General features: G+C 43.1%; 1 protein-coding gene across 2 annotated transcripts in view; it reads left to right on the plus strand.

The window, feature by feature from the left end:
* The window catches only part of bcor (BCL6 corepressor), a 55,294-nt gene extending 45,358 nt beyond the window's left edge, over positions 1-9,936 (plus strand). For both annotated transcript variants that reach the window (XM_066656005.1, XM_066656006.1), the window contains exons 12-14: positions 1,891-1,968; positions 5,011-5,161; positions 8,951-9,936. In XM_066656005.1, the coding sequence (XP_066512102.1) occupies positions 1,891-1,968; positions 5,011-5,161; positions 8,951-9,248 (527 nt within the window). In that variant the 3' untranslated portion in view covers positions 9,249-9,936. The remainder of the gene's footprint in view (positions 1-1,890; positions 1,969-5,010; positions 5,162-8,950) is intronic.
* Positions 9,937-26,956: the final 17,020 nt, after the last annotated feature.

Raw genomic sequence — 26,956 nt, forward strand, 5'->3', positions numbered from 1 at the left:
ACAATGGGAGACCTTGGGCAAGACACCTAACACTGTATTAGTCTGCTTCTGAAGGTTAATTAAAATTAGAAGCTAGTCTGGATACGGGTGCCTGCTAAAATGCTAGAAATATACACAATGGGAGCTTTGGACGGCGTTATTGCTATATTGTCTCCCCCGCGGAGAACCAGTAAGGTTCCTTCCGCTTGGTTCTGCAGCGAAACCGAAGCGGATCCAGATGTGTGCGCATAAAAGATGAAGGTTGGAATCCTGACCAGCTGCTGACCCGAGAACTCGGCCGCTTTTCTCCCGCGATGATTCAGATTAGAAACGAGAGCGACAGAGAGAGAGAGAACGAGCGAGAGCGCAGGAGAGCGAGGCTTTAAATGGCAGACAGGGTGGAGGGGGAACGTTTTAAATGCTAAGTAGGAAGAAGTGATTAGAGGAGCGAGAGAGAGCAGGCGGGCGAGCGAGCGAGCGAGCGAGGGAGGGAGGGAGGTAGGGAGAGAGCGCGCGAGAGAGAGAGAAAGAGAAGGAGGGAGGGAGGGAGATTGTGTGCGAGGGCGAGTGAGAGCGTGCTCTGATTGCTTCCCCTCAAAGGGCTCGGCGCAGACTCGGGCTTGGCTTGCGTAAGACACACACCACACACACGCGCGCGTTTGTTTCTGTGCGTTGTGGGGACATTACATTAACAGACAAGTCATTTCGTGGAGACATACCCTAGACCTTTAGCTGTAAGTTAAAGTTGTAGCTCTTCTAACCCAGCTTGTGGTACGCACAAGGAAGACAAGTGCCCACAATGAGGGTGTGGAAACAGATCCCCACAGTCCCCACAATGTGGGTGAACCCGGTAAACACACACACAAACACACACACAGGGAGAGAGAGAGAGCAGGGTTGAATGCCTCCTCAGCAGAGGGCAGGTCTCCTGTCGCACAACCTTCACCTCATGCAGCCACACACACACACACACACACACACACGTAGTAAAGTGCTGTGTAAAAGTCAGAGACCACATTTCCAGTCAAAAAAGCTATTGCACTCTCCAGTGAAAAATGGCCAGTTAAAACAGTAGGGATTTTAACAGTAGGAATACAATCATAGCCAAATACACTATATGGCCAAAGGTTTGTGGACAATGCAGACAAGGCTAGGTATCAGGACTCTTGACTCATCAGGGATGGCTTTACACTAGATGTTGCAAATTTGCTGTGAAGATTTGGTGGTGTCCTTTTCTGCCAGAAAAATCAAATGGCTGTGTCTGCAAAGGCTGCACCTTCAAGTAGCTGAAGACACTCATTATATAAAGGGCATCCACGACTGTTTGGACATAAAGGTTTAGATCGGGACCTTTCCTATGATAATGCCTCAGGCAGCAGAAGCCCCGACCCTCTCTCCGGAGCCGATGGATGAATACATTCGGCTCATGTTTGAACGGCAGGACAGAGACAGAGGTTGTGGTCAGCGGTCGCCAGGAGCGGAAGCTGATTATTGGCCCCAAGCCATTGGGTCCCAAATGTGTGTGTGTGTGTGCACACAAGTGAGCGCTGGCTAAATTATGTGAGCATGAGAGATGGGGAGGGAAAGGGCGAACAGGCAGGGGACTGATTGTTTGTGTGTGTGTGTGTGTGTGTGTGTGTGTGTGTGTGTGTGTGTCTCAATGCGCTGTCGGCCGTGCTGATTTACAGCCCCTCCCCCAATTTGTTTCCCTCTGTCGGAGCTTTCTAATCAAATCCTCTACCCCCTTCTCCCTCTCCCTCCCCCCCCCCTCTCTCTCTCTCTCTCTCTCATTCGTCCTTTCTCCCTTGCTGTGTGTTATTAATGGCCAACACAAAGCCATGGCAAGTGGCATCTCAGTACCGTTGACTGCGAAATTCATCCCTCTCTTTCTCCCTCTCTCTCTCTGTGTAGATTATTTTGCGGATCTGCAGGGGCGAGCAGATGATGACCCCGGTGTGTATTGGGAGTTCTATGGCAGCGCAGTGTGTGGTGAGTACCAATTTTTATGTTGAACACACACACGCGACCCAAATGAGAAAAGTAAGGTAGAAAGGTCTGAAAAATAACGTAAGCCTTCTAACCCCAAGGGTAAACCCTTTGTCAGAACCTTCCCCAAAAGATGGAACTGGAAAAACATCTGCTTTTCACAGCTCTCTCACTCTCTCATTCTCTCTCTCTCCCCCCTCTCTTTTTCTCTCTCTCTCTGTCTGTCTCTATGTATATTTTTAAAACCATTTCTTATTTCTGCCCAAGTGAAACTTAAACTACCACTCAAAAGTTTGGAAGCAGGCTTCAATAATAAAATATTTAAAATATAAAAGTTTTACACCCACATTTGGACATTGGCTCAATGTTGGAAAAATGACCTCTCTTATTCCATCCACATAGAACTGTTAATTAATCTGTTCAGTGTGTTTTCAACTGCACACACAATCCATTTGGTTAGAAATAAATATCATGATCTAAATTTCATTGTTTGACTAAGTTGCTACAGTAAATTAAAGAGGACTCTGTCAAGCTTGTCCAACTTAGCAACAGTATCTATGGGGAAAAAGAACCGGAGCCTGGACAGGCTATTAAGTGGACGAATAGTCTCCAGATCGGGAGCTTGAATCACGTACCAGGACTGGATTTTTAAAATGGCCGACAGCTATAACAATATAGCTTCAATTGGTAACACACCTGAATGGCCTGGTATGGGGTCGTACAGGCTGATCATTATAAAATCCTGGCCTGGAACCTGGATCGAGTGAACGGATGCAAAGACCTCTGAAATAGACCATGAACATAAATACAAAGCCTTAGATAGGTTTGTCATTGTTGTTTATTGTTGTTGTTGCTATGTGGAGTGTGGAAGGGTGGGGGCAGACACTGGTGGTGTTCAGGTTGAGGAAAAACATTGTGAAAAACCTCGTAACACCGACCCTTTATTGAATCGGGCTCACTGACCATCCCCAAGGCCACCGGATAACAGCGAGTCATTGTGCGTGTGTGTGTGTGTTTATGTATGTGTGAGAGAGAGAGGGTGTGTCGGCTCTCTCCAGCTGGCTGAAAACAAATGCTGCGCTACCACTCGCTTTCCCTGAATTCTTGGAATAGCCAAAAGAGAAGGACAGAGAGGAGAGGAATAGAAAGGGTTAAAGGCATATTTAAAGGGTGTGATGGGAGAGAGTGAGGAAATGGAGAAGCATAAAGAGGTTGCTGAGAAGAGAAGATGGAGAAAAATGGGAACGTAAGAGGACATAGAGAGAAGTAGGAAAGAGCGAGGAAAAGAAAGAAAGAGAGAGAGAGGAAAGAAAGAAAAGTTAAAGGGGTTGTTGAGAGGAGAGAGACAGGAGAAGAACAGGGAGAAAGAGAAAGAGGAAGCATAAGAGGACACACAGAGAGAGAGAGAGAGAGAGAGAGAGAGAGAGAGAGAGAGAGAGAGAGAGAGAGAGAGAACAGCTATTTTTGGGAGCTCTGCTAAAGCACCGCCTCGGAAAAACCCTGGCTATAAAACGGAGCGCAAGAGCGTGCAAGCGAGTGAGGGAGAGGGAGAGCAAGAGAGGGAGTTAAGGGGGGTGGGCTGTGATTTTTTTTTTTCTCTCCCCCTTTCTTTCTCTTTGAGGCTTTAGCGCTGACGCCAACACCCACTGGAAAGAGTGAAGAGCCTCCCTTTCTACACACACACGCACACACACACACACACACACATCCTGCAGCGCTGCTTAATGGAAGACGGCGTTAATAGGAGCCGGCATAGCGGGAGCGATGTGAGAAGGACTCCGGAAAAAGGGTGTAGTGGAGAGAGAGAGAGTGAGAGAGAGAGAGAGAGAGAGAGAGAGAGAGAGAGAGGACGGAAGAGAGGGAGCGAGTGAAGGACAGACGAGTGGAGGTGGGGGGATTAGGAGGGGGGTTCCTCTGGGAGAGCAGCCGAGCAGAATTTTCAGGAAGCTCTCAGCAGCCCCCGAACACACACGCACACAATAACACCTGTGAGAGAGCGAGAGAGAGAGAGAGAGAGAGAGGGAGAGGGAGGGAGCGAGAGAAGGTGGGGGAGTGTAAAGGCTGCGGGAAACGATAGATCGACATTCTCTGCTTCCCTGAATTTGTTAGAGAGAGAGAGAGAGAGAGAGAGAGAGAGAGAACGGAACAGTGAATGGAGAAAGCTAGAGGTGGAGAAAATGGAGAGAGGGAAAATGCAATGGAAATATCCCATATGAAAATGTATACATACATATTCCTCTGGAAATGCATGTATATATATGTGCATATTTATGTGCTTATGAATGAAGTTGTACTGTGTGTATGTGTACAGTAAACATACCTGCATATATTAGCATCAGAAGGCGTGTGGATTTTGTGATGTCACAAACCCCAACACATTTTCATATATTTACCTATTCAGCCTGCAGGCCTTTAGCACTGCACTTTCAGACAGAGGTTTCCAAGGAGTGTTTCCTTAACGTATTTCTAAATGTATGACCTGAGAGAGAGAGAGAGAGAGAGAGAGAGAGAGAGAGAGAGAAAGAGCAGCGAAAGAGGGGGTGGAAGTAAAGTTTTGAGAGAGAGGCCAACAGAGAGATGGAGAAAGGGCATTAGAGAGAGAGAGCGCGAGAGAGAGCTGGGGGAGGGTGCGGCTGATAACAGACCAAGGCCTTCACACAAACAAGCTTTTGTAATGCCTCTCTCTCTCTCTCTCTCTCTCTCTCTCTCTCTCTCTCTCTCCACTTTTTCCTCCCCCTCTTGATTTCTCTCTTTCTGTTTCTTTCCATTTTCTCCCTTTTTCTCTTTCCATTCTCGCTCTCTCCCTCTTTTCACCTCATTGTTATCCATGCCATATAACGTCACAGCTGTTTTGACCATCGATAAACCAGAGATATGATTTGAATACGGGCTTTCATGTTGACGTTTACGGACATGGATGAGTGTGTGAATACAGAACCACTGACCCCTTCAGTCAGAGTCAGAGAAGCGTTACTGGATGTGGTCACTTTGTGTTTCTGTAGTCCCATAGTTTATTTATTTATATATTCATTTATTTTTTAACAGAACCTGGGGATGACCCGGCTGCATTTGACATCCTGGCCGACCCGCCAGGTCCAGAGGACGATGATGATGACCACAGGGAGGTGTTTGAGTTTGAGTTTTCTGACCGACCCCTACTACCCTGCTACAATATCCAGGTGTCCCTTTCACAAGGGTGAGTTATTGTTATTAAGTGCTTATTACATTACTGTATTTTCATGTCCAAAACGTATTTTTTCCTGGTCATACACTGAAGAGCACCTCTACTCAGTTGGAAGTGCCTTATATTAGATTTTGGAATCTTGCTGAAGGGCTGTCCATATAGATTTGCGCACCATCCTTGAACCTCTATGCTTTCTGAGATGACTGTTCAGCTTTTAACCATAGCCTGGCTACCACATCAGAGGAATCAGACTGAGCGCAAGAGGGATATTGATGCTGCTGCTTTGAGAAAACATTGACTGTTATTGATGTTAATGATTTGCTGAAATGCTGATTATTGACTGGTGGTCATCCTCAGCTGGACAGCTTACTGACCACATGGACCTTTGTTTAGATTCAAGTGCCACAGGTAACATTTCCATTCATTAGACAAGTGTAAACAAGGCTAATGTAACTGAAAATGCTAGAAGATTAAAGCATATATGTAGACCAAAATTTGTTGGCATAGTGCTGTAAGGATTTGATAGCAGACAGCAGTGGGAGTGTTAATTAGATCCAGTATTGATTAGGGTTTGGCAGCATAAAGGTGATACTGGATAATGCTGTATTTAAAACTAAGGACTGTATCTCAAAATGAGGGCAGAATTTCAAAATTATGATGTGCCTGGTGTGTTTAGTTTCTGTTCGGTGTCTGACTAAGTTAAGAACAAGGCACAAAGAGCTCATTCTGAAAAAGTTTGGGCTGGGGTTTTGGGTAAAAAGGAGGAAAGATTGTCCAAACCCTTCAAATATGAGATTTATCCTTGAAATTTGTGTGATTTGAGCCTCAGTTCACTGTAAGACAGTCTGTGCTGCAGTTTTAACCTGTTTAGCTCACTTATCCAAGCCTAGCTGGTGATTCATTCATTATCCAGTTCAGGGTCGTGGTGGGTCCAGAGCCTACCTGAAATTATGGGGCAAAAGGCGGGAATACACCCTGGAGGGGGCGCCAGTCCTTCACAGGGCAACACAGACACACACACACATTCGCTCACAGCTATGGTCACTTTGAGTTGCCAATCCAGGAGGAATGAGAGGAAACCGGAGCACCCGGAGGAAACCCACGCAGACACAGGGAGAACACACCAAACTCCTCACAGACAGTCAGGTCCCTGGAGCTGTGTGACTGCGACACTACCTGCTGTGCCACCTAGCAGGTCAACCTTTCTTCTAAATGGTGCAGAACATGTTATTTTTACTTAATTTAGAATGTTTCTGTTCCTCCAGCACCAGTCATTGGCCTTTGATCACTTAGGCCCCATCCACAAGGATCCAGATATTTTCATAAACTGAAATATTCCTCCCTTCGTTTTTGAAAATCGCGCCGAATGCGAAAACGGTTGCATTATCATGCCAGTCCAGTAGGGGGCCATTGTACCTCTAAAAAGAGACACATCAAAACACCAAGAGAAAGACAGCTATTCAATCCCAAATCACTCCCTATGCAAAATGACTGAATCCAGATCTTAATGATGCATTATATATTTCTAATACAACATATTTTTCATTTGTGGGAATCTGAAATGTAGTCAAGTTTGAAATCTGAACTTTGTATTTTTTTTGTATATTTGTATATTTGCATTGTAGTTTTATGACTTAATGTAATTCACTATATAGGGAGGGGGGTGGTTATTTGAATTTCCCACAGAGGCAGGCATGCTGTGAGATCTCAGTGTTTTTTCAAAAAGCAGAGGTTTTGGCCATAAACATGATGCCACTGACCAATGGCATTTTCAAAAAGCTTCATCATTGAGAGATTTTCAAACCTCCATTTTCAGTGACCTAACACTCAGAAAACCCTTTAAAACTTTAAACCCCATCCTTCATAATGATGCTGAGGATTAGTAATGGATCACTGCTCATTACAGATGTATTGGATGGAGCTTCCTCACTCAAGAGAACACTGTCCCACTGTTCCACAGCCCAGTGCTGGGGGTTTATACCCCTCTGGCAGACTGTTGGCATTGGACAGGGGAAGACTGTATGAAGATTGAAGTAGCTTAAGTCACTCGTTGTAAGGGGTGTGGTTTGGACATGTGTAGATTAGTCTCAGGGAAGCTAACGGAGCAAATAAACGATGACCATATTTGGCGTAAAGTGTGTGTGTGTGGAAAAGGAGGAGGGAATTATATTGAGGATTGAAGGTTTATTGATGGATATTGATGAGGTGATTAGCCTCGAGAGTGTGAACCTCTCACACCTGGTGGAGACGCACTGTCTCTCGAGGGAGTGAGAGGAGGGGAGGAAGTAGGGCATGACGTTAAATTAGAGAGAGAGAGAGGCAGGCTCTGCATGGTCGAGCTCTAGCGACACGCCGCTAAAAAGACACAGCTAATTACCTCCCACTCTGTCTACATCCACACACACACACACACACACACACACACACACAGCATAGAAGCCTCTCACTTCCGTTCACTCAGTTTCTTGATCTTTATGTTTTAGTCTCTCCATTATTTCTGTTTTTATCTGTCTGTCTGTCTGTGTCTATCCGCACACCCTCTTTCTAATTTCTTGCTGTTTTTTGCTGTCTTTCTCTCTCTCTCTCTCTCTCTCTCTCTCTCTCTCTCTCTCTCTGCTCTGCTCTGCTCTCCCACTCTCTCACAGGCTCAGCTGCTGTTGTGTGTAATTTTCAGGCTGCGCTCGTTCTCCTTTTCCCCTCCCCCTCCCTTCTGTCTTTTTCTCTCTCTCTCCTTCTCTCCACGTTCTCTTCTATTCCGTCTCCATCCTCTTCATTTCTCTCTCTCTCTCTCTCTCTCTCTCTTGTTCTCTCTGTGTGCTGCTGGCTGATGCAGTATTAATGGCTCTCTTGTGCGGTGGGGCCTCTCCGCTCTACCACACACTCTCTCTCTCTCTCTCTCTCTCTCTCTCTCCCCCTCGCGCTCTCTCTCTCTATCTATCTATTCATCCTGCCGTCGCTCCGCTGTACCCACAGACTGCCTCAAGTGCCATCGACTGAGCGCTGCCTGTTACCGCTCTCCCCCGAGCGTGCGCGCGTGTGTGTATGAGAGTGCGAGGGAGAGAGAGAGAGAGAGAGAGAGAGAGGGGCTTTGTCTAGGCTTTTTTGTGTGTCTGTAGCCCATTGTATTGTGAGCAAGAGGCTGAGTGTCTTTTGTGTATCCAAGTCTGCTTTTCTAATTGTGTGTGTGTGTGTGTGTGTGTGTGTGTGTGTGTGTGAGAGAGAGAGAGAGAGAGAGAGAGAGAGAGAGAGGGGGAGAGGGGGACGGTCCTTACTGCTTTTAGAACATCTGCATAAACATTGCCTCAGACTTGTTTTTGATGAGCGGAGTGAGAAAACACACACACACACGCTTGCTTCGTGAACGAAAGGAAAGAAAGAGAAAAGATGTACCCATGAGAACGGAAAAGCAGAAAAAAATCCACCCACCAGCTCTCTACATCTACAGCCTTAACCATCTCTCTTTTTCTCTCTCTCACTCTGTCTGTATGATTCCCTTTCTCTTTCTGTCTCTCTCTGTCCCTCTGCCTATTTCTAATTCTTAATTTCTCTTCATCTCTGTGCTTCTCCATTTCTCTCTCTATCCATATTTTCTCTCTCTCACTCTCTCTCACTCTCTCTCTCTCTCTCTCTCTCTCTCTCTCTCTCTCTCTCTCAATTCAGTTCAATTCTGTGGAGCTCTGTCATTCGTAAGGAAAATAATGGTACACTTGTACTGCCAAAGCTTGGGTTACAAAGTTTGTGAATATTAAAGTATAATAAGAAAAATATATGAATGCTCTTTCTTTCTCTCTCTGTCCCCAGGCCCAGAAACTGGCTTCTGTTGTCAGATGTCTTGAAGCGTCTGAAGATGTCGGCCAGAATGTTCCGCTCCACCTTTCCCCATATCGAGGTTGTGACCATAGCCGAGGCAGAATTCTATAAGCAGGTTTCCCTGAGCCAGCTGTTCTCCTGCCCGGAGGAACTGGACGGCTTCCTGCCAGACAGCAAGGAACTCCTGGACCTGGTTGAGATCAGCGCTGAGCTCGTGGCTCTGCTCGGCTCGTCACTTGAGTACCTGGATGACCGCTGGGAGCCTTCGGCCTTTAAGCCACGTTCATGACACTGAACACACACACACACGCACGCATGCTTTGGAGATGTGAGAAATGGGATTCTTTCAGGAAGGTTTCCGGATACATCCACACTGGAGATCACAGATGGAGACTGTATCGTTCCAGTTGGACATTTATTCTGGCAGTTTCTTGGTTCTGGAAGTCCCTTTATGACATCACAATCGTCTCAGCGGCATCACAGGAGATGCATTCTGGAACTCCTTTGTGACATCACAGTGTTCTCTACAGCCCTCATAGTCTGAGCAATGGCACAGGAACATTCTGGAACTCCCTTTATGACATCAGAAATGTCTCCATTGAAGTGATGGAGAAGTCTTTATGATCACACTTTATGTCATGACAGTCATTACCAAGGGAATGGTGTAGAAACATTTAGGACAAACCTTTGTGATATCACAATCATTTCCACAGCTTGTGCGCTCCCAGTTATGATGCAGGAATGTCACTATTTTGAACTATTTTTGTGACATGATGTCTCCACATCTCTCATGCTTCAAGCTTGTAAAAATTGTACATAGTTCAAAACTACACAAGAAAGAGGGTGACATTCTGACATGGATGACCGTCTCCCAGATGAGATTGACTCATGATTGTAGAGAAAGACTCTTCTGTGAAAGAGATGTTTTATAAGTATATACATATATATTAATAAATATACAATTACGGTATTTTATTTGCGATTATTTATATATATATATATATATATATATATATATAAATATATATATATATATATATATATATATATATATATATATATATAAATATATATATATATATATATATATATATATATATATATATATATATATATATACCCATTTATTTGGTCAGGTGCTTATTTGCTGATCCTTCCTGCCTTGTGCAGTAGACTAATGTACGACTGTGTGCGCAGTTGTTCGGGATTTAAAGATTTGAAAGCTGTTAGTAATCGACCCGCGCAGCTTTCTGTTGTTGTCAGAAAGTTGTCGGTTAGTCATGACTTTAACTAGTGCACTTCATGACTGAGTTTCACACTCATTCATCCCTGTGTTTGTGGGTGAACTATTTTGATGCATTTTGAAAAATTTTTGTTTGTTTATTTGTATTTCTTTAGGGGTTCCTGAAATGCAAACCCAGTTTTATACTCAGTGTGTGAGCTTTTTTTTTTCTTTCGGTTTGTTGGTTTTATTTTGGCTCAATTATTTATGATTACAAATTTAAGATATTTTAAAACGTGGCTTCTTTTTTCGAGGTAAATATTCAAAATTATGTGTAAGATACTAATATGAAGCTTTGTTAGGAAGAAGAAGCGTTGGAAGTTGTAAATAATGAGTTGACAATTTCAGTAACTTGTTTCTGACTCCGTGTTAATCGTTTTTTGGAGATGTGTCAAAACTTTGTAATTACATACGCTATCATTTGTATTTATATTTTACAAAAAATTCCTTTAGATAAATGGCAATAAAAGATCCCCTCCATCTTCTATTATTTGCTGACTCATTGTGTGTGAATAGATTTTGTTGACTAGACTAAATGTTTTTCCCTAATGTTATCTATGGGTTGCAGCTGACGTCACGGTGTTTTAAGAAGACTGGGGAATTATCATGTAGAACACTGGGATCATGATTGTGATTTTTAGATGAGAAACACCTCATGGACAACTTATTCACTCAATCACCTTCAACACAATGCTCATAAGGGGGTGTTATTCAGTGATTTGCATCCGTGGCACAATTTAATTTTTTCTTCAAATCCCCTGAAAGTTGGAATGCTGTGCAAAATGGTAAAAGTAAAACTTCAATAATGTGCAAATCTTTTAAACCCTATATTTAATTGGAAAATTAAATATAGGGTTGTGGGTTCAATCCTCCCTGTCCGTGAGTAGTGTGGGGTGTTCTCTCTGTGTCTGCATGGGTTTCCATCAGATGCACTGGTTTTCTCCCACAGTCTAAAAACTCTGCTGCCAACTTGGTTGACTGTTCAAAAGTGTCTATATGTGTGAGTGGGTGATTGACTGTTGTTTAAAGTTGTTTGTGGGTTGGAATTGTGTTTCAGGTTTAACAGTACCTGTTGGGTCAGGTCTGAGTCACATCCTGGATACTGGATTTGTCCTCTGGTTTCATTTCTTGCTTCTTGTGTCTGGGTTGGGTTTGGGTTTCAGATTTAGCAGCAGATGTCATGCCTGGCCTGTTCGGGTTAGGTTGGGTCAGGTTCGAGTTTTAATTTTGGACCAGTTCAGACCTCCAGCCGTCGCTCTGATCTCCACCGGAACACCTGTGCTGGAGGTCCATTTCCTGTTTTTGCCGGCCCAAACAGGAAATGAGTGGAGAATGGGCGGAAATGAGCAGACAGGCAGCAGAGAAATGGTCGCCATTGTTATTGAAAGCGGGAACAACGAAGACAGAAGCAGAGATACAAGCTCTTAGCAACTGATAACAGCAATGAACAGGCAGTCTCTTTAATGACGCTCCCCACCCAGCATGTCTTTGGTCACAACCTCCTCATTTTTCAAAACAGAGCAGATTGGGATGAAAAGGCACTTTGAAGGTGCTTTAAATTTTCTTTAAATTTGTAAAGTAGATTTGGCAGTTTAATTTGGTTTACACAAAATTAATTAAATGTACTGATATAAAAGGTATTTAACATAAATTTGTAACACCCCTTTACAACAGGAACAGCTTTTAATTCCTGGATTTCTGTATGAATTTGCTGGCATATATCCACAATAACAAATAAACAAATAAAATCACATCACAGAAATATTGGTTAGAGCTCCATTACTCCTGACAACTCTGCTCCACATGCATGGATATGGTGACCTTAAGATCATGCACAACTATGTAAACAACTGAACAATTGAACCTACCATTTCACCTTAAAAGAGGTGGAGCATCTGAATGTAAACAAACCAGAGAGAACAGCATTTCCCCACTATCATAGACGTTCCCTTTAATGGCTACATAGTGTAGAGTTCGCAATTTTAGCCTTGCAGTTAGCATTTTCCAGTAAATTCTTCCTTCAGAAATTTCTTTATATGGAAAGTGCTGATGGAAGTGTATAGGCGAGCAAGACGCTGGGTTATTAATTGTTCTTGAATTGCTGTCTCACTTCTGAGAGCCCACATTTTAAATTGATTATTATTTTTTTCTCCTCTTACCACATGATCAATCCACATCGACCACTAGCGAGGTCGCTAACAGCACTGGATCAATTGAGGCGTTGCTAGGCAACGGAAAACAAACACGGTCAGGTATTAGGTTTTAAAGCCTTTTTTTATAATGCATAATTATTATTCAAAATTCTAATATTCACCTGCTCTTTTTTCATTTTATGGTAAATGTTGCATAGTATTATAAATTAGTTCCATTAAAGAAAAATGCTGCCAAAACGTGCTTCTATTTGTTCTGTTCTTGGGGATATAATACTGTATCAAAAATCTTGAATTTGGTGATTTCAATGTGCAGTTGTGAACATAGATTAATACTTACATGCTAGTGCTTTTTTTTAAATTATATGATATTTTTAATAATTTGTTACCATAAAATAACAAGAAAGCAGGAGTACATTTTAAATTACAATTGAACAGTACACAAAAATGCCTTAAAACCTAATTGTGCCATTTTTCATCTGTGTGAAAATCAGTGGCAGATGCTGGTCTTTCAAGGAGGGGAAGCTCAATTTCGGCCTACATCATAAAATGTGTCGGTTTATTTATACGTAAATTCTACCCTCCGTTCCTTTTTAAGAAAATGATCTTTGACCCTGTCGTACCAACAAGGCGTCTTTTCCAGGGACTTGACTAGTGTCCTCTCAATGGCCATCAGAGCTAGGCTGTTTAAACGGCCTTGGCCCATGTGAAGTGTGTCCGCCTGTGCTCCCACGGATCTTTACACCAAAGGATCGCTGATTCGCTCATTTCGTTGTAAATCAAAAAGGGATTCAGCCTCAGACAAATCATCCAATCATCATGCAGAAGCTGAGCGTCCGGGCCAGCCGAGGCCAGCCCACTGCCCCATAGACCCCCAGAGACACTGAGCGTCCGATGGGCGGGACAAAGCCCAGCATTTATCCAATGACTCGTCTCGTTTCGCTGCTTCGCTATTGAACTCTGTGGATGCTAAATCTATGTGAAGCTGCGGGAATGATTGAGAGGAAAGCTGTGTCTTTACCAGTGATAAGAAGCTGATTCTGAACAAAAGTTGAGCGCGTTGTAGTGCATATTTATTCAATGACATGTACACACAACAGTATATATTTGATCACTTATTTTTTTACATTTTAGGGGAAGCTGAGTTTCCCTTGCAGTCTTAGAGCAATCACCACTGGTGAAAATGTAAGATAACTTTGGGGATGTGGAGGGGTGGTGTATAACAATATTAGTTAAATCCACTAACGTATGACATGGAGCTTAATGAAATTTACCAACAACGCATATTGAAACAGCTAGGGATGGTCTGTAATTGTTCACCAACACCTCTTCCCTATATAATTAGAGAAAAATGATCAACATGTGAAATGTTACCGACATTGTGGAAATATTGCTCAGTAGAAAAAAGGTACTGAAATTACAACATCTTCAAATGTATATCTGTATGAAAAGATACTATTCTACTCTCAACGGCCTGGGGACGATCTGACTTGGCTCTTTATGCAAATTCTATAGGGGAGAGGGGCTGGCTTCTAATTAAAAAACAATTAAATTACATTAGACCTGGTAATTACAGCCCCCATCACCAACACCACCAGCAGGAGCCCACCCTACCCAACACAGACGTGCACACACACACACACACACACACACACACACACAGATCCCATGTTGCGATGGCTAATCCTCTCTTTATCTATTAGCCGTGACATTGAGGACACTCGAGAGAAAGAGAGGGGAAAGAGGGAGGAAATCGAGAGAGCCAGAGAGCAAGAGAACGGAGAGACTGAAAATGAAGGAGGGATAAAATGCACAGAGAGAGAGAGAGAGAGAGAGAGAGAGAGAGAGAGAGAGAGAGAGAGAGAGAGTGTCTGCGTTGGGTTCATGGTGGGTTGAATTGCTTTGGCCCGGATTAGCCCCCCTACTCCCCCCTAAACTAATTAATTGTGCAGAGGCACGGCGTGCGGCACCGAGGGGACGGTGGTCTGAGAGAAAGAGGCTTTACACACACATGCACACACACACACACACACACACACACAAACACACACACACACACAGTCTCTCACCGATACAAAGAACAGCTGCAACTACTAGTGTTTGAGTATGTAGTCTGTGGTATAAACGCAAAAATGTTGAGTGTATTAAAAATGCATCAAAAATGCATACTTGAAACTAGTCAATTTTTGAGTATTGTAATGATTGACATTATTGTCCTACAATCCAGTGGGAAACGGAAATGGAGGATTTTTATGACCTTGCAAATTCAGGGTCTCAGTATTATTACATCTCAAAGACAGTGCCATTTGTTCAGTACAGTGTCCCTGCCATTGCACTCAGGCACTGATCCATAGATACTACAGGGACAGCACCCACCAGCCACAACTTAAGCTTTCCTAGGAGGTCACCCATTCAAGTATTGGACAGAACCAACCTGCTAGGCTTCAGTGGAGTTGCACGTTCTGATGTTTATGTGGCGGCAGTTGCCATAAGATAAATCACAAATGTAGATGTACATAGGGTTAAAGTTAGTATTAGGGTTAGGTTTAGGCCAAATGTATGGTTATGGTTAGGAAAAGTCTCCATTCAAATGAATGAATGGAATTCTTTATAATGTCCCCTGAAACCACAGAAACAAGATTTTGTGTGTGTGTGTGTGTGTGTGTGTGTGTGTGACTGAGTGGATCCAGATGTTGTTGCTTTTGCCTCACACAAGGCTGCCGGTCCCCATGGGCCTCACCTGTCAGATACACGTCACAGCCCATCACACACACACACACACACACACACACATACACACACAAACTCACCCACACACACACACACACACACACACACACACACACACACACACACTTTGATATGAGCTTTGGGAGTGTGTGGAATAGGGGGCACTGGATCAGGTGGGATTTGTTGCCGGTGAGACAGCGCTGTTCTAAAACTGTGTGTTTACGGAGACAAACACACACACACACACACATACACATGCGAGTCGCAGCTCGTGTAGGAGTTGCTCTCTTCAGTAGGTAACATTGATCCAGCCATCTGTTACTGCAATCAGAGCCTGGCAGCACACACACACACATCGGCAGCAGTAGCCAAAGCTTTAAGGCTTGTGCGGCGGCGAGTTGGAACAGGGACCCTGGCACAGTGCCAAAGAAAGGGAGGGAACACACGCACACACACACACGCACAAACACTCGCACACACCCTGCATGGGGTCGGGTTGCAGGAAGCTCTACGCACGCAGCGGCGCCTCCAGCAGCCGTTATCAATCAGAGTGATCACACACACACACACACAAACACACACACACACACACACACACACACACACCCATTCTTTCCTCTATAACGCACATACACACACACACATACACACTTATCCACACTCTCTTTCTCTCTATAGTCCCCTGATGTTGAGTCCTCCTGTCATAATCTGCATCAAGTCCACATAAAGAACTCTGCATTGAAGCCATTTGCCTCTATGGGAAAAATGATAGGTGTCATATGAAATCACAAAAAATCTTTCATGGCTTATATATTTTACAATCTATTTATCACAGGATCCTCTGAATTACAATGACATTAATGTGTTCAAATAGAAACAATGCTTGTGGTTAATATCAAAAGTAATTATTTTGGCAAATAATGTTTATAGAAATATAATAAATAACAAATATAATATAAAATATTACTTCATTATTACAAATGCATTCCTTATAGTGTTATAATTTAACAAACAACACACTTTTTGAAGAAATTATTATTTTATGACATATTGTCTGCACTACATAGGGTGTAGGGGGCATTTGAGAAATGAGCCAGTCTCTTGGTGCAGTAGTAAAAGCAAACCGGCTGACTTCTCCAGTGCCAGACGCAGAGAGCACCTAAGTACACATGTGCCGTGGGGTCAGCTGCAGAAGTCGAGGAACAGCAGGTGGAGAGTGCAGTGTTACCAACAAACTCCACTTCCAATGTTGGTGAGCTGCTAGTAGAGCTAATCATACTATTCTCTGGCCAGCTGCTGCTGGGCCTAACCACACTCTCCTCGGCCACTCGCCATTGTCTTCAACCAGAACTGGGTTCCAGTGTTCCACGGGGCTCCCAGAGTTGTTTCCCTCCTCTGAGCAGCTCTGTCCTCCGTTTTCCCATTAGGCTGAAAATAAAAGAGCCACTTCAAAGCAGGGAAGAAATGTGATGACCACAAATCACTTGTGATGGGCCCCTGCAACTGAAAAAGCACTGACCTTTTTGTTGTAATAGTATGTACAATCCAAACTATATTGACATGATAATTCGGCTGCCTGGATTTTTCAGCATCTTGGAGAAAAGAATCCACCATTTGAAAAATAGAAATAATTGTATTAACTTAGAACAGCTTTTGGGGCAGCATGGTGGTGCCACACCTAGTATCGCTGTCACGCAGCTCCAGGGTCCTGCATATTGTGCACACCCTGGCGAGGAGGCCAGTTCATTACATGGCTTCATGCACTCACTCAGTGGACAATTCCACACAGTCATTTCAGCTACCAACATGTGGAGTGTTGATTTGGATTGTGCGAGGAAACTGAAGCACCTGGATGACACACACAGAGATGCAGCAAGATCGTCCAAAAACACAGACGTGAGTGTGTGCGTGAATGTGTGTGAGTATGTGTCACCCTGCAAAGAACACCCCTTCCAGGGTGTGTTCCCACCTTGCGACCCATGATTCCAGGTAGGCTTAGGACCCACTGCGACCCTGAACTGTATACGTGGTTACAGACTATGAATGAATGAATGAATGAATGAACAATTTTAATTATTTAAATAGTAATTTTCAGTTATATTGATCAAAGTCAAAATAGAATCAAAACCTTGGCTGATCGGATAAGTGGAAAATCATGTATAGTTGATTATGCAGATCCATTGTAAGTTGTTCTTTGACAAACCATCACTACATTTTATCTACAGATTTGTAACTTTATAGAAGGAGAAAAATATTTGTTTAAATTGGAATGGAAATAGTGTGCCTTGCGCCCAATGATTCCAGGTAGGCTCTGGACCCACCGCGACCCTGAACTGGATAAGCAGTTACAGATAATGAATGAATGGATGAATGGAAATAGTGTTACCAGTAATTTATTCAATGATATTTTGAGGCCTTTCTTCTGGTTGCCTCTTCAATATACATATTAACATAAGGCACATTGCTCTTTTGAAACTATGTGCTGAGATGAAAGCAATTAAATTCAAGATACAAGGTTTTGTTTCAACGGTTACGATATGGTGTCCTTGGGATTCAACAAAAGTAAATGCTACCAATCAGCAAAATCTTATCTTACCTTATCATTTAGCTTTTATTGACTGGGATACCTGAGGACAATTACCTGATGCACAATTTCACTAAAAACTATATTAATTACTGATTTTAAAAAACCTTACGTCCACTTTAAATGTTTTTTTTTTAGAAATATACCGTAGACTGCAGTTTTACCTCAGAACTACGAGGTCATTACCGCGAAACAAACATAAAACTGACGTTTCGCTCCACAAAGGACGGAGTTAGCTGTTCTTTCTTTAAAAGTCATTGGTTCCGCTCACAACCCCATAACCAGCGAGTTTTTTTGTTTTGTTTTGTTTTTTTTTGCCTCAGCCGTTTGCTTTGTCTCCAGACATCGCTGAGTGCTAACAGGAATCAAGGCTGAGTCGTATCCTCGCGCGCTGGCAGCTTGTTGTGTGTGTGTGTGTGTGTGTGTGTGTGTGTGTGTGTGTGTGTGTTGAGGCGGCAGTCTCGAGACTGCGTCTATAAACACTTTCATGCGACTCGCTGTGAGAAGCCTCTGGCAGTGAGAGAGAGAGAGAGAGAGAGAGAGAGAGAGAGAGAGAGAGAGAGAGAGAGAGAGAGAGAGAGAGGAATATACCGGTAGTAAAGGGGGGACACGAGAACAAGACAACATGCTAAACAGAAAGGAGAGGTAGAAAGAAAGTACTAGTGAATGGGAATAAAGAGAGAGTGAGGTATAAAGAGGAATAATACAAAAAAACAAAGAGTGAAACGAGGAGGAAGTGAGAAAAGATGAAGAATCAAAATCAAAGAGGAAGAAACAGGGAAGGAGAGATAGAGAATCAGGAGGAGGGACAAAAAGAATGGGGTTCCAGTAAATGTCTCTGCTGTCCTTCAGAATGTCTCTGCTCCATGTCTGCTCCATCTTCAGAAAAGTGTGAAAAATATCACCTCCTTCCCCCCAATATTTTCCTCATTCTTTAGTTTGCTGCTTTCTTTTCTGCCTTCCTTGTCTCTTTTTTCCTCTTTCTCTTTCTCTGTATAATTCCTCTGGTACCGTGTGGAAACAAAGCGCAGATAGGGTTAACCCCAGGCCTGACCCTGACCCTGACCCCTGACTCTGACCTATGACCAACACCCTCTAGGGGCAGCATTCACAGCCTCACTGAGAAATCCAGAGAACAAAGACTCTGAGGATCCTGGATACCATTTTCCGTAGTTGTATGGTCATGTCTAGGTTATATGCACCCTATTGTCCAAACTAAATTTTATAACTCCAAAGACAATGACTTTATCAGAGAAGGAAAAAAGCTTCTGAACTTATTATGGAAGTTAATGGAACTACACATTTTCAGCAAACCATTTTGGACCTTTTCTCTCAGTCTGCTCATAAGAACAAAAAGAAAAAAATATACACAGAAGCAGGTACGTGATTAAGAACATATACTTTGTTTCTACACACACTGTCTATTTTATCAGCTCCACTGACCATACAGGAGCACTTTGTAGTTCTTCAGGCTGAAGTCTCTGAATCAGAATCAGAATCTCTTTATTTCGCCAGGTATGTTAAACATACTAGGAATTTGTCTTGGTGACAGCAACACATGTATGACATGTAACACTTTCTTATCCAAATTTCTTTCTTATCCAAATTTCACCCTGCTCTTCAATGGTCAGGACTCCCAAAGCGCAGGTATGATTTGGGCGTTGGATCATTCTCAGTGCTGCAGTGACACTGACGTGGTGGTGATGTGTTAATGTGTGTTGTGCTGGTATGAGTGAATCAAACACAGTAGTGCTGCTAGATTTCTTAAAGCCCCGATGACTGTCAGTGCTGGACTGAGAATAGTCTAAAAATATTCATTCAAAAGCATCTTGTGTCCACTGACGGAGGACTAGAGAACAACCAATGCAAAACTGTACTGCGAGAGATGAGCTACTATCTCTGACTTTACATCTTCAAGGTGAACCATAGAGGTAGGTGTCTAATAGAGGGGATAGTGTTTATAAACTCAAGCAACACTGTTGTGTCTGATCCACTCGTACCAGGGCAAGACACACTAAAACACCACCACCACGTCAGTGTTACTGCAGCGTTGAGAAATATACACCCCTCAAATCATACTTGCTCTGTGGTGGTCCCCTGTGGGTCCTGACCTTTAAAGAACGTGGTGGAATGGTGCTAAGCCTATTTTTGGATAAAATGACAGCTCTTAATAACAACTGACTTTCTAGTTAGTGCATGACACGGTTGCGTAATCTGAGCTACTGATGCCAATTCATCCTATAAAATGTCATGATAACTTAATGTGTAGAAAACAATGTTACTGGACCTGTCTGTCACCTGACATAGTTATATGGCCAACTTGACATCAAAGCTGGCAAATGTGACCTATATGACTAATGACACCTACTGGAAAAAGACTAAGTGTAAATGTAGGTCTAAGTCAGTTGTCATTACAAGCTTATGTAGGTGCTACATAACCTTGGAACACTGGCCTACAGCAGTGTTTGGGACAGCCGAAGGTCCCTACAATGTTCTACATCTCAGGTACCTGCAAACACTCTGAGGAGGCGCATGTAAATGAGGCTGCAGTAATGGAATTACAGCGCTCAGTTTAGCAGCATAACCAGCTTAGCATGTAGCTGATGCAGAACCCACATTTCTAGAAGTACTCTGTGATCCCTTATATAACCTACATAACTATAACTCCTACAGGCCTCAGTAAACACCCAGCAAGGGCTTTAATATCATGACTCCGCCCTCTCCTTTACAACCAACTCCTTATTGTCTCCACCTGTATTTAGTTATTGCTGTTGTTTTCCCCAGTGTTTCCAGTTATGTTCTGATAATATGCAGCTTGTATTTTATGGTTTATTTTATTTTATTTATTTTTTGTTTCTTTTTAAACCGATTTGCTCTGTGGCTATATATTTATTTAATAATAATTAATTATCATTTAGATATTTATTAAATACATTTGAAGCATGTGCTCACATCATGTCCAAATACCTCATGGTTGTACCCAATAGTCTTAAAGTTCATATAGACAGAGACTAAAACATGGCCATTGGTAGTCATTAATGTGAAACACTGAAATAGGGCCCATTGAGGAGCCTTTCGTTAAATATGCATGAGTGAGGAAATGAGTGAGTGAGTGAATCAATTAGTGACATAAAGTCTGTTCAGTGACATGCTTCTCCTCAAATTCATCTCATCTAGTCACTATATATGAAATAAATAATAATATTATAAATGTATTTAATGTATATTTGTCGGTAGGTTAATTATTACAATGTTATACATAAGCAAGTGCCTGAAGATAATGATCTGATAAGATAATGACTGATTTCAGTAACTGTCTGATGACATGATTGCTTAATGACATCATTGTAACCACTGGTCTATGTTACTGCCTGATGGCATCATTGTAACCAGTGGCCACGTTACATCCTGGTGACAGTTGTGACTATACAGCATGATGACATCATTGTAACTGATGGCCAGATATTACAGCCTGATGACATCATTGTCACTGGTGGTTTGATGACACAGCCTGATGACATCATTGTATCTTGTGGCTGAACGTTACAGCCTGATGACATCATTGTATCTTGTGGCTGGATGTTACATCCTGATGACATCATTGTAACCAGTGGGCTGAAGTTACAACCTGATGACATCATTGTAACCAGTGGGCTGAAGTTACAACCTGATGACATCATTGTAACCAGTGGGCTATTTTGCAGCCTGTTGACATCATTGTGATTCTATGGCCTTTGTTTGCTGGTTAAAAACACTGGGAAACTGAGTGCTGTGGTTTTCCCCGATCCGGGAAGAGGCTAAAGAGGCTCTGTCGATTTGCTAATTTCGTTCCGCTGGATCTGATCTGCCCTCCCCCTCCCTCTCCCCCTCTCCTCCTCCTCTTCCTCCCTCAGGAAGCCTCGCTCGGCGTGCTGCTCCCTGAGGGCAATTTTTCATCGTCTTGCCTGAGCAGCGCAGCTTAACTGCGGGCTCCTCGTTCTCTCGCTCTCTTTCCGTCTCTCTCCCCCTCTCTCTCTCTCATTCTCTCTCTCACTCACGCTCTCTCTTCCTCTCAGATACGCACACCAACACACACACACACACATACACACAGCTTCTCTCTCCGTTCTCCGTCATACAGAATGTTTGCATTATAGGCTATTCCAGCAAAGAGCCTCAAGGGCAGGGGGTTGAGGATAGGGAGAGGGGGAGGGCCGGATTTGGAAAGGGGCAGAGAGGGGGTCTGAGCTGAATTTAAAGGGGTCGAGAGGGGGTGGCGGGAGGTGGAGGGGGGTTGAAGCTTTTCTCAGGCCTTGGATTGTACTACACTTTGTTGCAAAGATACAGGTTTGGATACCGAAGGTCAAACAACATGTTTTGTTGTTTTGTTTGTATGTAAACTCAAGATATTGTTTCACATTATTTAGGGCAAGTTTTCCTATATAAAATACCCCATATTTAAGAAATATAAAATTTGTACGTATTTGTTTACAGTATGATACATTTACAAGTAGATTGGTTAGTTATTAACACGTTATTATCACAGAGGTGAGTAATGTTTGTTTATTTGATGTTTGTTAATAACATCTTTAGAGGGCAGTGGTGAGTAATTTTTGATTATTTGATGTTCTTTAACTCATTTAAAGGGCAGCATTAAGTAATGTTTGTTTATTTAATACTTGTTATTAACATTTTTAGAGGGGTGGTAAGTCTTCTACCACCTTCTGCTGTTCCCCTCAGGGGTCACCACATTATCAATTTGTGCCCTCCTTGACACAACCCTTCCTGGTTTGTGCAGGCTTTGGGACAGGAACTACAACGTAATGCATTCCAGAGGGCAGTGGTGAGTAATGTTTTATTTGAAGTTTGTTAACACATTTAAAGGGCAGCGGTAAGTAATTTTTGTTTATTTGATGTTTGTTAAAACACTTTTAGAGCAGTAATAAATGTTTGGTTATTGTATGTTCGTTAATAACACACTTAGTGTGTGGGGAAGGGTACTGTTTGTTTATTTAATGCTTGTTAATAACACCTTCAAAGGGGCTGGTAAGTAATGTTTGTTTATTTGATGTTTATTGAGTGTGGTGAGTAATGTTTGTTTATAGGATGTTTGTTATTAACACTTTCAGAGGGGTGGTAAATAATGTTTGTTCATTGATGTTCATTAGTTACATCTTAAGAGGGCAGCATTGAGAAATGTTTGTTTATTTGATATTTGTTAATGGCACCTTTAGAGGGCAGTGGTGAGTAATGTTTGTTTATTGTAGCTCAGTCTGTGTCTTTTAGTAGTTGCTAAGTATCTGTCCCCTGGAAACAAGATCAGTAATGAGCCAATTTGGCTACTTTAAGCCTGTACCAAAAAGACAATTACATCATTAATCATTATTATAATGAATTATCTATGGCAGTTAATTGTAAGCTAAAATGTAATAATGGTGACAGGCCTGGGTCTCAGGAGCAACCGCTTGGGAGGGAAAAGCAGGTCTTGGTTTCTGTGCCTCAGGATCCGCCTGAAGGTCGAATAAGCAGCAGTGCACCACAGGAGGCAGGACTCGCACGCTGCGACTAAACCGTTTTTAGAAGCCGCTGCTGGTCTGTGTTGCTCACAACCCAATCGTTTCTAGCGAATCCACACTTGGCAAAACCCGGAATAGCTGGAATCGAGGCTAGGGAGACGGAGAGGCGGCAGGAGCTGGCGGGGGAGGGCTGTGTGCCGCATGCTTGGCAGTAAATTCGCAAGCTGACACGAATTCACGAAGGGCCAATCCCTCTGGAAACTCCCGCAGCGGCAGAGCATGTCTCCCACACACACACACACACACACACACACACACACATTCCTTCTCTCGGCCCTTTAAAAGGCTTTTGCTCCGCAGCACGACAGGAACTCCAGACCTCGACAGGAATTCCTCAACCTTTTCTGTCAAGCAATTCCAGAACTCAGGAATCCTAGGCCTTGTTGAGTCAGATTATTTCAAAACTGAAGAATTCCTGAAATAACAAAAAGAATTTCGAACTTGTTGACTTTAAGTGTTCCAGAGGTCACCAAATCTAAATTTATTTTCAAAAAGCTTTTATCAGTGAGGTTTTCAAAAACTCAAGAATTCTGGAAATGATTCTTCAGGGTGCAAGAATTCTAGACCTTGAGGAATTCAAGAATTTTAGAAATTGTTTTCTGGGACCCCAAGTGACACAGCGGTCTAAGCATTGTCTCTGTCATCCAAAGGTTGGCGGTTCAACCCTTGGTGATATCTCAGAGGTCTAAGACTCGAAGAAGCACAACTGGTTTTGCTCTCTGGATGGGTGGGATGGCCCCATTTCTCCCCTCTTTACTCTGCACAGTAGTTCTCTAGTCTTGTTTGTATGCTTGGAACTTAGCTAATCTTTTTACAAAGCCCTGGTGTCAGTAAATGGGTAAAAAAACATTAAAAACTGTCTTGTTCTGGCATGCTAGGCTGACTTTCTCAGTCTCTCAGGAACACACCCTGGAGAGGAGGCCAGTTCATCACATGGTATATTATGCACGCACCCAGTTGTTCACACTCTCACACCAGTGGACAATTCCACACAGTCATTTCAGCTACAAACATGTGGAGCGTTGATGTGGATTGTGAGAGGAAACTGAAGCACCTGGATGAAACCCACAGAGATGCAGCGAGAACACACAGTGACAGTGTGACACTGGGTGAAGACTGAAACTAAGACACCGAGACCCTGGAGCTGTGTGGGAGCAACACAACCTGGATGCCACTGTGCTGCACCCATTTAGAGAAGAAGAAGTTCCAGACCTCCAGAGATCTAGAGCGTTTTGCACCTACTCAAAAACTCAAGAAGAAAAAAATCAAGGAATCTAGAATTTAACTGAACACTCTTTTATAAAGCTAATGCTAATTTAATTAATTCATTCATACAGTGTCTGTAACCGCTTATCCAGTTCAGGGTCACGATGGGTCCAGAGCCTACCCAGAATCACTGAGAGCAAGGCAGGAACACACCCTGGAGGGGTTGCCAGTCCTTCACAGGGCGAAATACACACACATTCACTCACACCTACAGACACTTTTAAGTCGCCAATCAATCACTCCAGGTGACTGTCTTTGAGGAGTTTAGTGTGTTCTCCCAGTGTCGGTGTGGGTTTCCTCTGGGTGCTCTGGTTTCCTCCCACAGTCCAAAAACATACGTTGGGAGAAAACTCCTCACAGACAGTCACTTGAACCTACAACCTACAGGTTCCTGGAGCTGTGTAACTGCGATCCTACCATGGAAAAACTGTTAAATATTCCAGATTTGAATGATTCTGGAATCTGCAGTCACTCTACACCATGAATTAACTCTGAGACTTTAGTTTTTCTCGCCTGAAAGGTTTCTCACATTTCTTTCCCATGTTTCTTTCCAGAATTTCTTTCAATTATTCTAGAGGGTCATGCTTCAAAATTCTCAAGTTTCCTTTGACCTCTGTTAGATTTTCTAACTCTGAACTTTTTACTGTCCATTCTTTAAATGTTTTGCTACGTTTTGACTGTTCGATTCTACCTCACTTCAGACCTCTTATTAAAAGTTTTTGTGTCCTTTATCATTTTTCCACCTTATGCTATGATGTAAAGTATACATGGGTTTGCCAAAACCAGGTTGAACTAGTTATTATTATTATTATTATTGAGTCTCTATTCTAGAGTTTACTGTCTCAGACTGTTCCAAAAGATTTACAGTTGCCGAACTGTTCCAGACTTTAGGATGTCTAAGATGTATTGGCTTTAATTATTCTTTACTTACGTTGTTTTAATTATTGTAGAACTTGATTGTACAAACATCCAGAAGTCAAAACCATGAAGTCAGTTTTCCAGATTTGAGTGTGAAACTGTTGTGTTGCCTGATTCTGGGTCTTGTTTTTTTCCAGTAGCAGGAGGGAGGTGAGAGCGGCTGGGATTCGTTGGGCAGTCTGTGGATCGTAGAAGCTTAACGAGGCTGCCTCTCGTTAAAGCGCGAGTTTATGAGGCTCTTTTACCGTCGCTCGCACAAGCACGCGGGCTCTCTCTCTCTCTCTCTCTCTCTCTCTCTCTCTCTCTCTCTCATGCTCGCGCGGCGTCGAGGCCTCTGTGTGACCGTGGCCTCTAAAATGCAGATTTAAAGCTTCCTGCCGTCCTTCTCTCTCTCTCTCTCTCTCTCTCTCTCTCTCTCTCTTTCTTTCTCTCTTCCTGTCTCTCTACCAGCTGTTAGTTTCAATATATGCCTGCTTTCGCCTCGCTTTTATTACTTTTAACTCTTCAGTTACCCTAAACGCAGGAGCATGAACTTCAAACACACACACACACGCTAGCAAACGCGCGCACGCGGGTCCACCTAAGTTCGCGCTAACCGCGTTTATGAAAGCATAAATCCTCCCATCATGAAGGTGTGAGAGACCCCCCCACCCAGCCGCCACCGCCACCGCCCCTTTTTCTCGCGCGGCTCCGAGACGGCACTCGGGAGCGCGCGCGCGGGACAGAGTAATCGAATCGCGCTGTCACGCGGAAAGAATTATTCCCCCCGTATCGCCAAGCAGCCAGTAATTGGATACAATTTAACATTCGCCGCTGCTAGACTGGCTGCACGCGCGCGCACTCGCACACACATTCACACGCGCACGCACGTCTGCGCGCGCACACACATAAGCCCTAGTCTTGACGCACACACATAGCGTGCATATTTATTTATTTATATTAACAAGGAAAAAATCCCGCTGAGGCCTGTGCGCACACACACACACACACACACACATAGGCACGCGCAGCTGTCTGCGCGCGGAGCCTCGTGCGGAGAGGGAGGAATAATCTTTCAGCGCTCGTAAAGCACGCCTCTCCGTGACAAACGGATTAACGGATGTGTGTGTGTGTGTGAGCTGTTACAGATGCTGTTGCAGATGCATGTTTTGTTTATCCTCACTGACCACTATATTATGTCCACTTACCACTGTCCTTCATTTATTAATGTTTAGTCAAAATAGCTGGTTAGTTAAGGTTACTTCAGGAACAAATAAACAAACAAAACAGCTAAATATAATATCAGCAATGTCAGTGTCAGTCTCCATTCATTGATTCAGTTTGTGAACAAGAAAATATAGTTCACAGCTAAAGTCATTTTAGGGCAGGTTAAGGTAAAGAAGCTCCAGAGCCTCAAATAAAGTGTTATAGTGCAGTAGAGCTGGACAGCGTTATTTACAGCGTGTTATATAAATAACTGAAAATAATACAGGAATCTGCTCCGTTTGTGTGTGTTTCTGGGGCTGCGTTTAA

Source organism: Hoplias malabaricus, chromosome Y (genome assembly GCF_029633855.1).
Source record: "Hoplias malabaricus isolate fHopMal1 chromosome Y, fHopMal1.hap1, whole genome shotgun sequence".
NCBI classification, from domain to species: domain Eukaryota; kingdom Metazoa; phylum Chordata; class Actinopteri; order Characiformes; family Erythrinidae; genus Hoplias; species Hoplias malabaricus.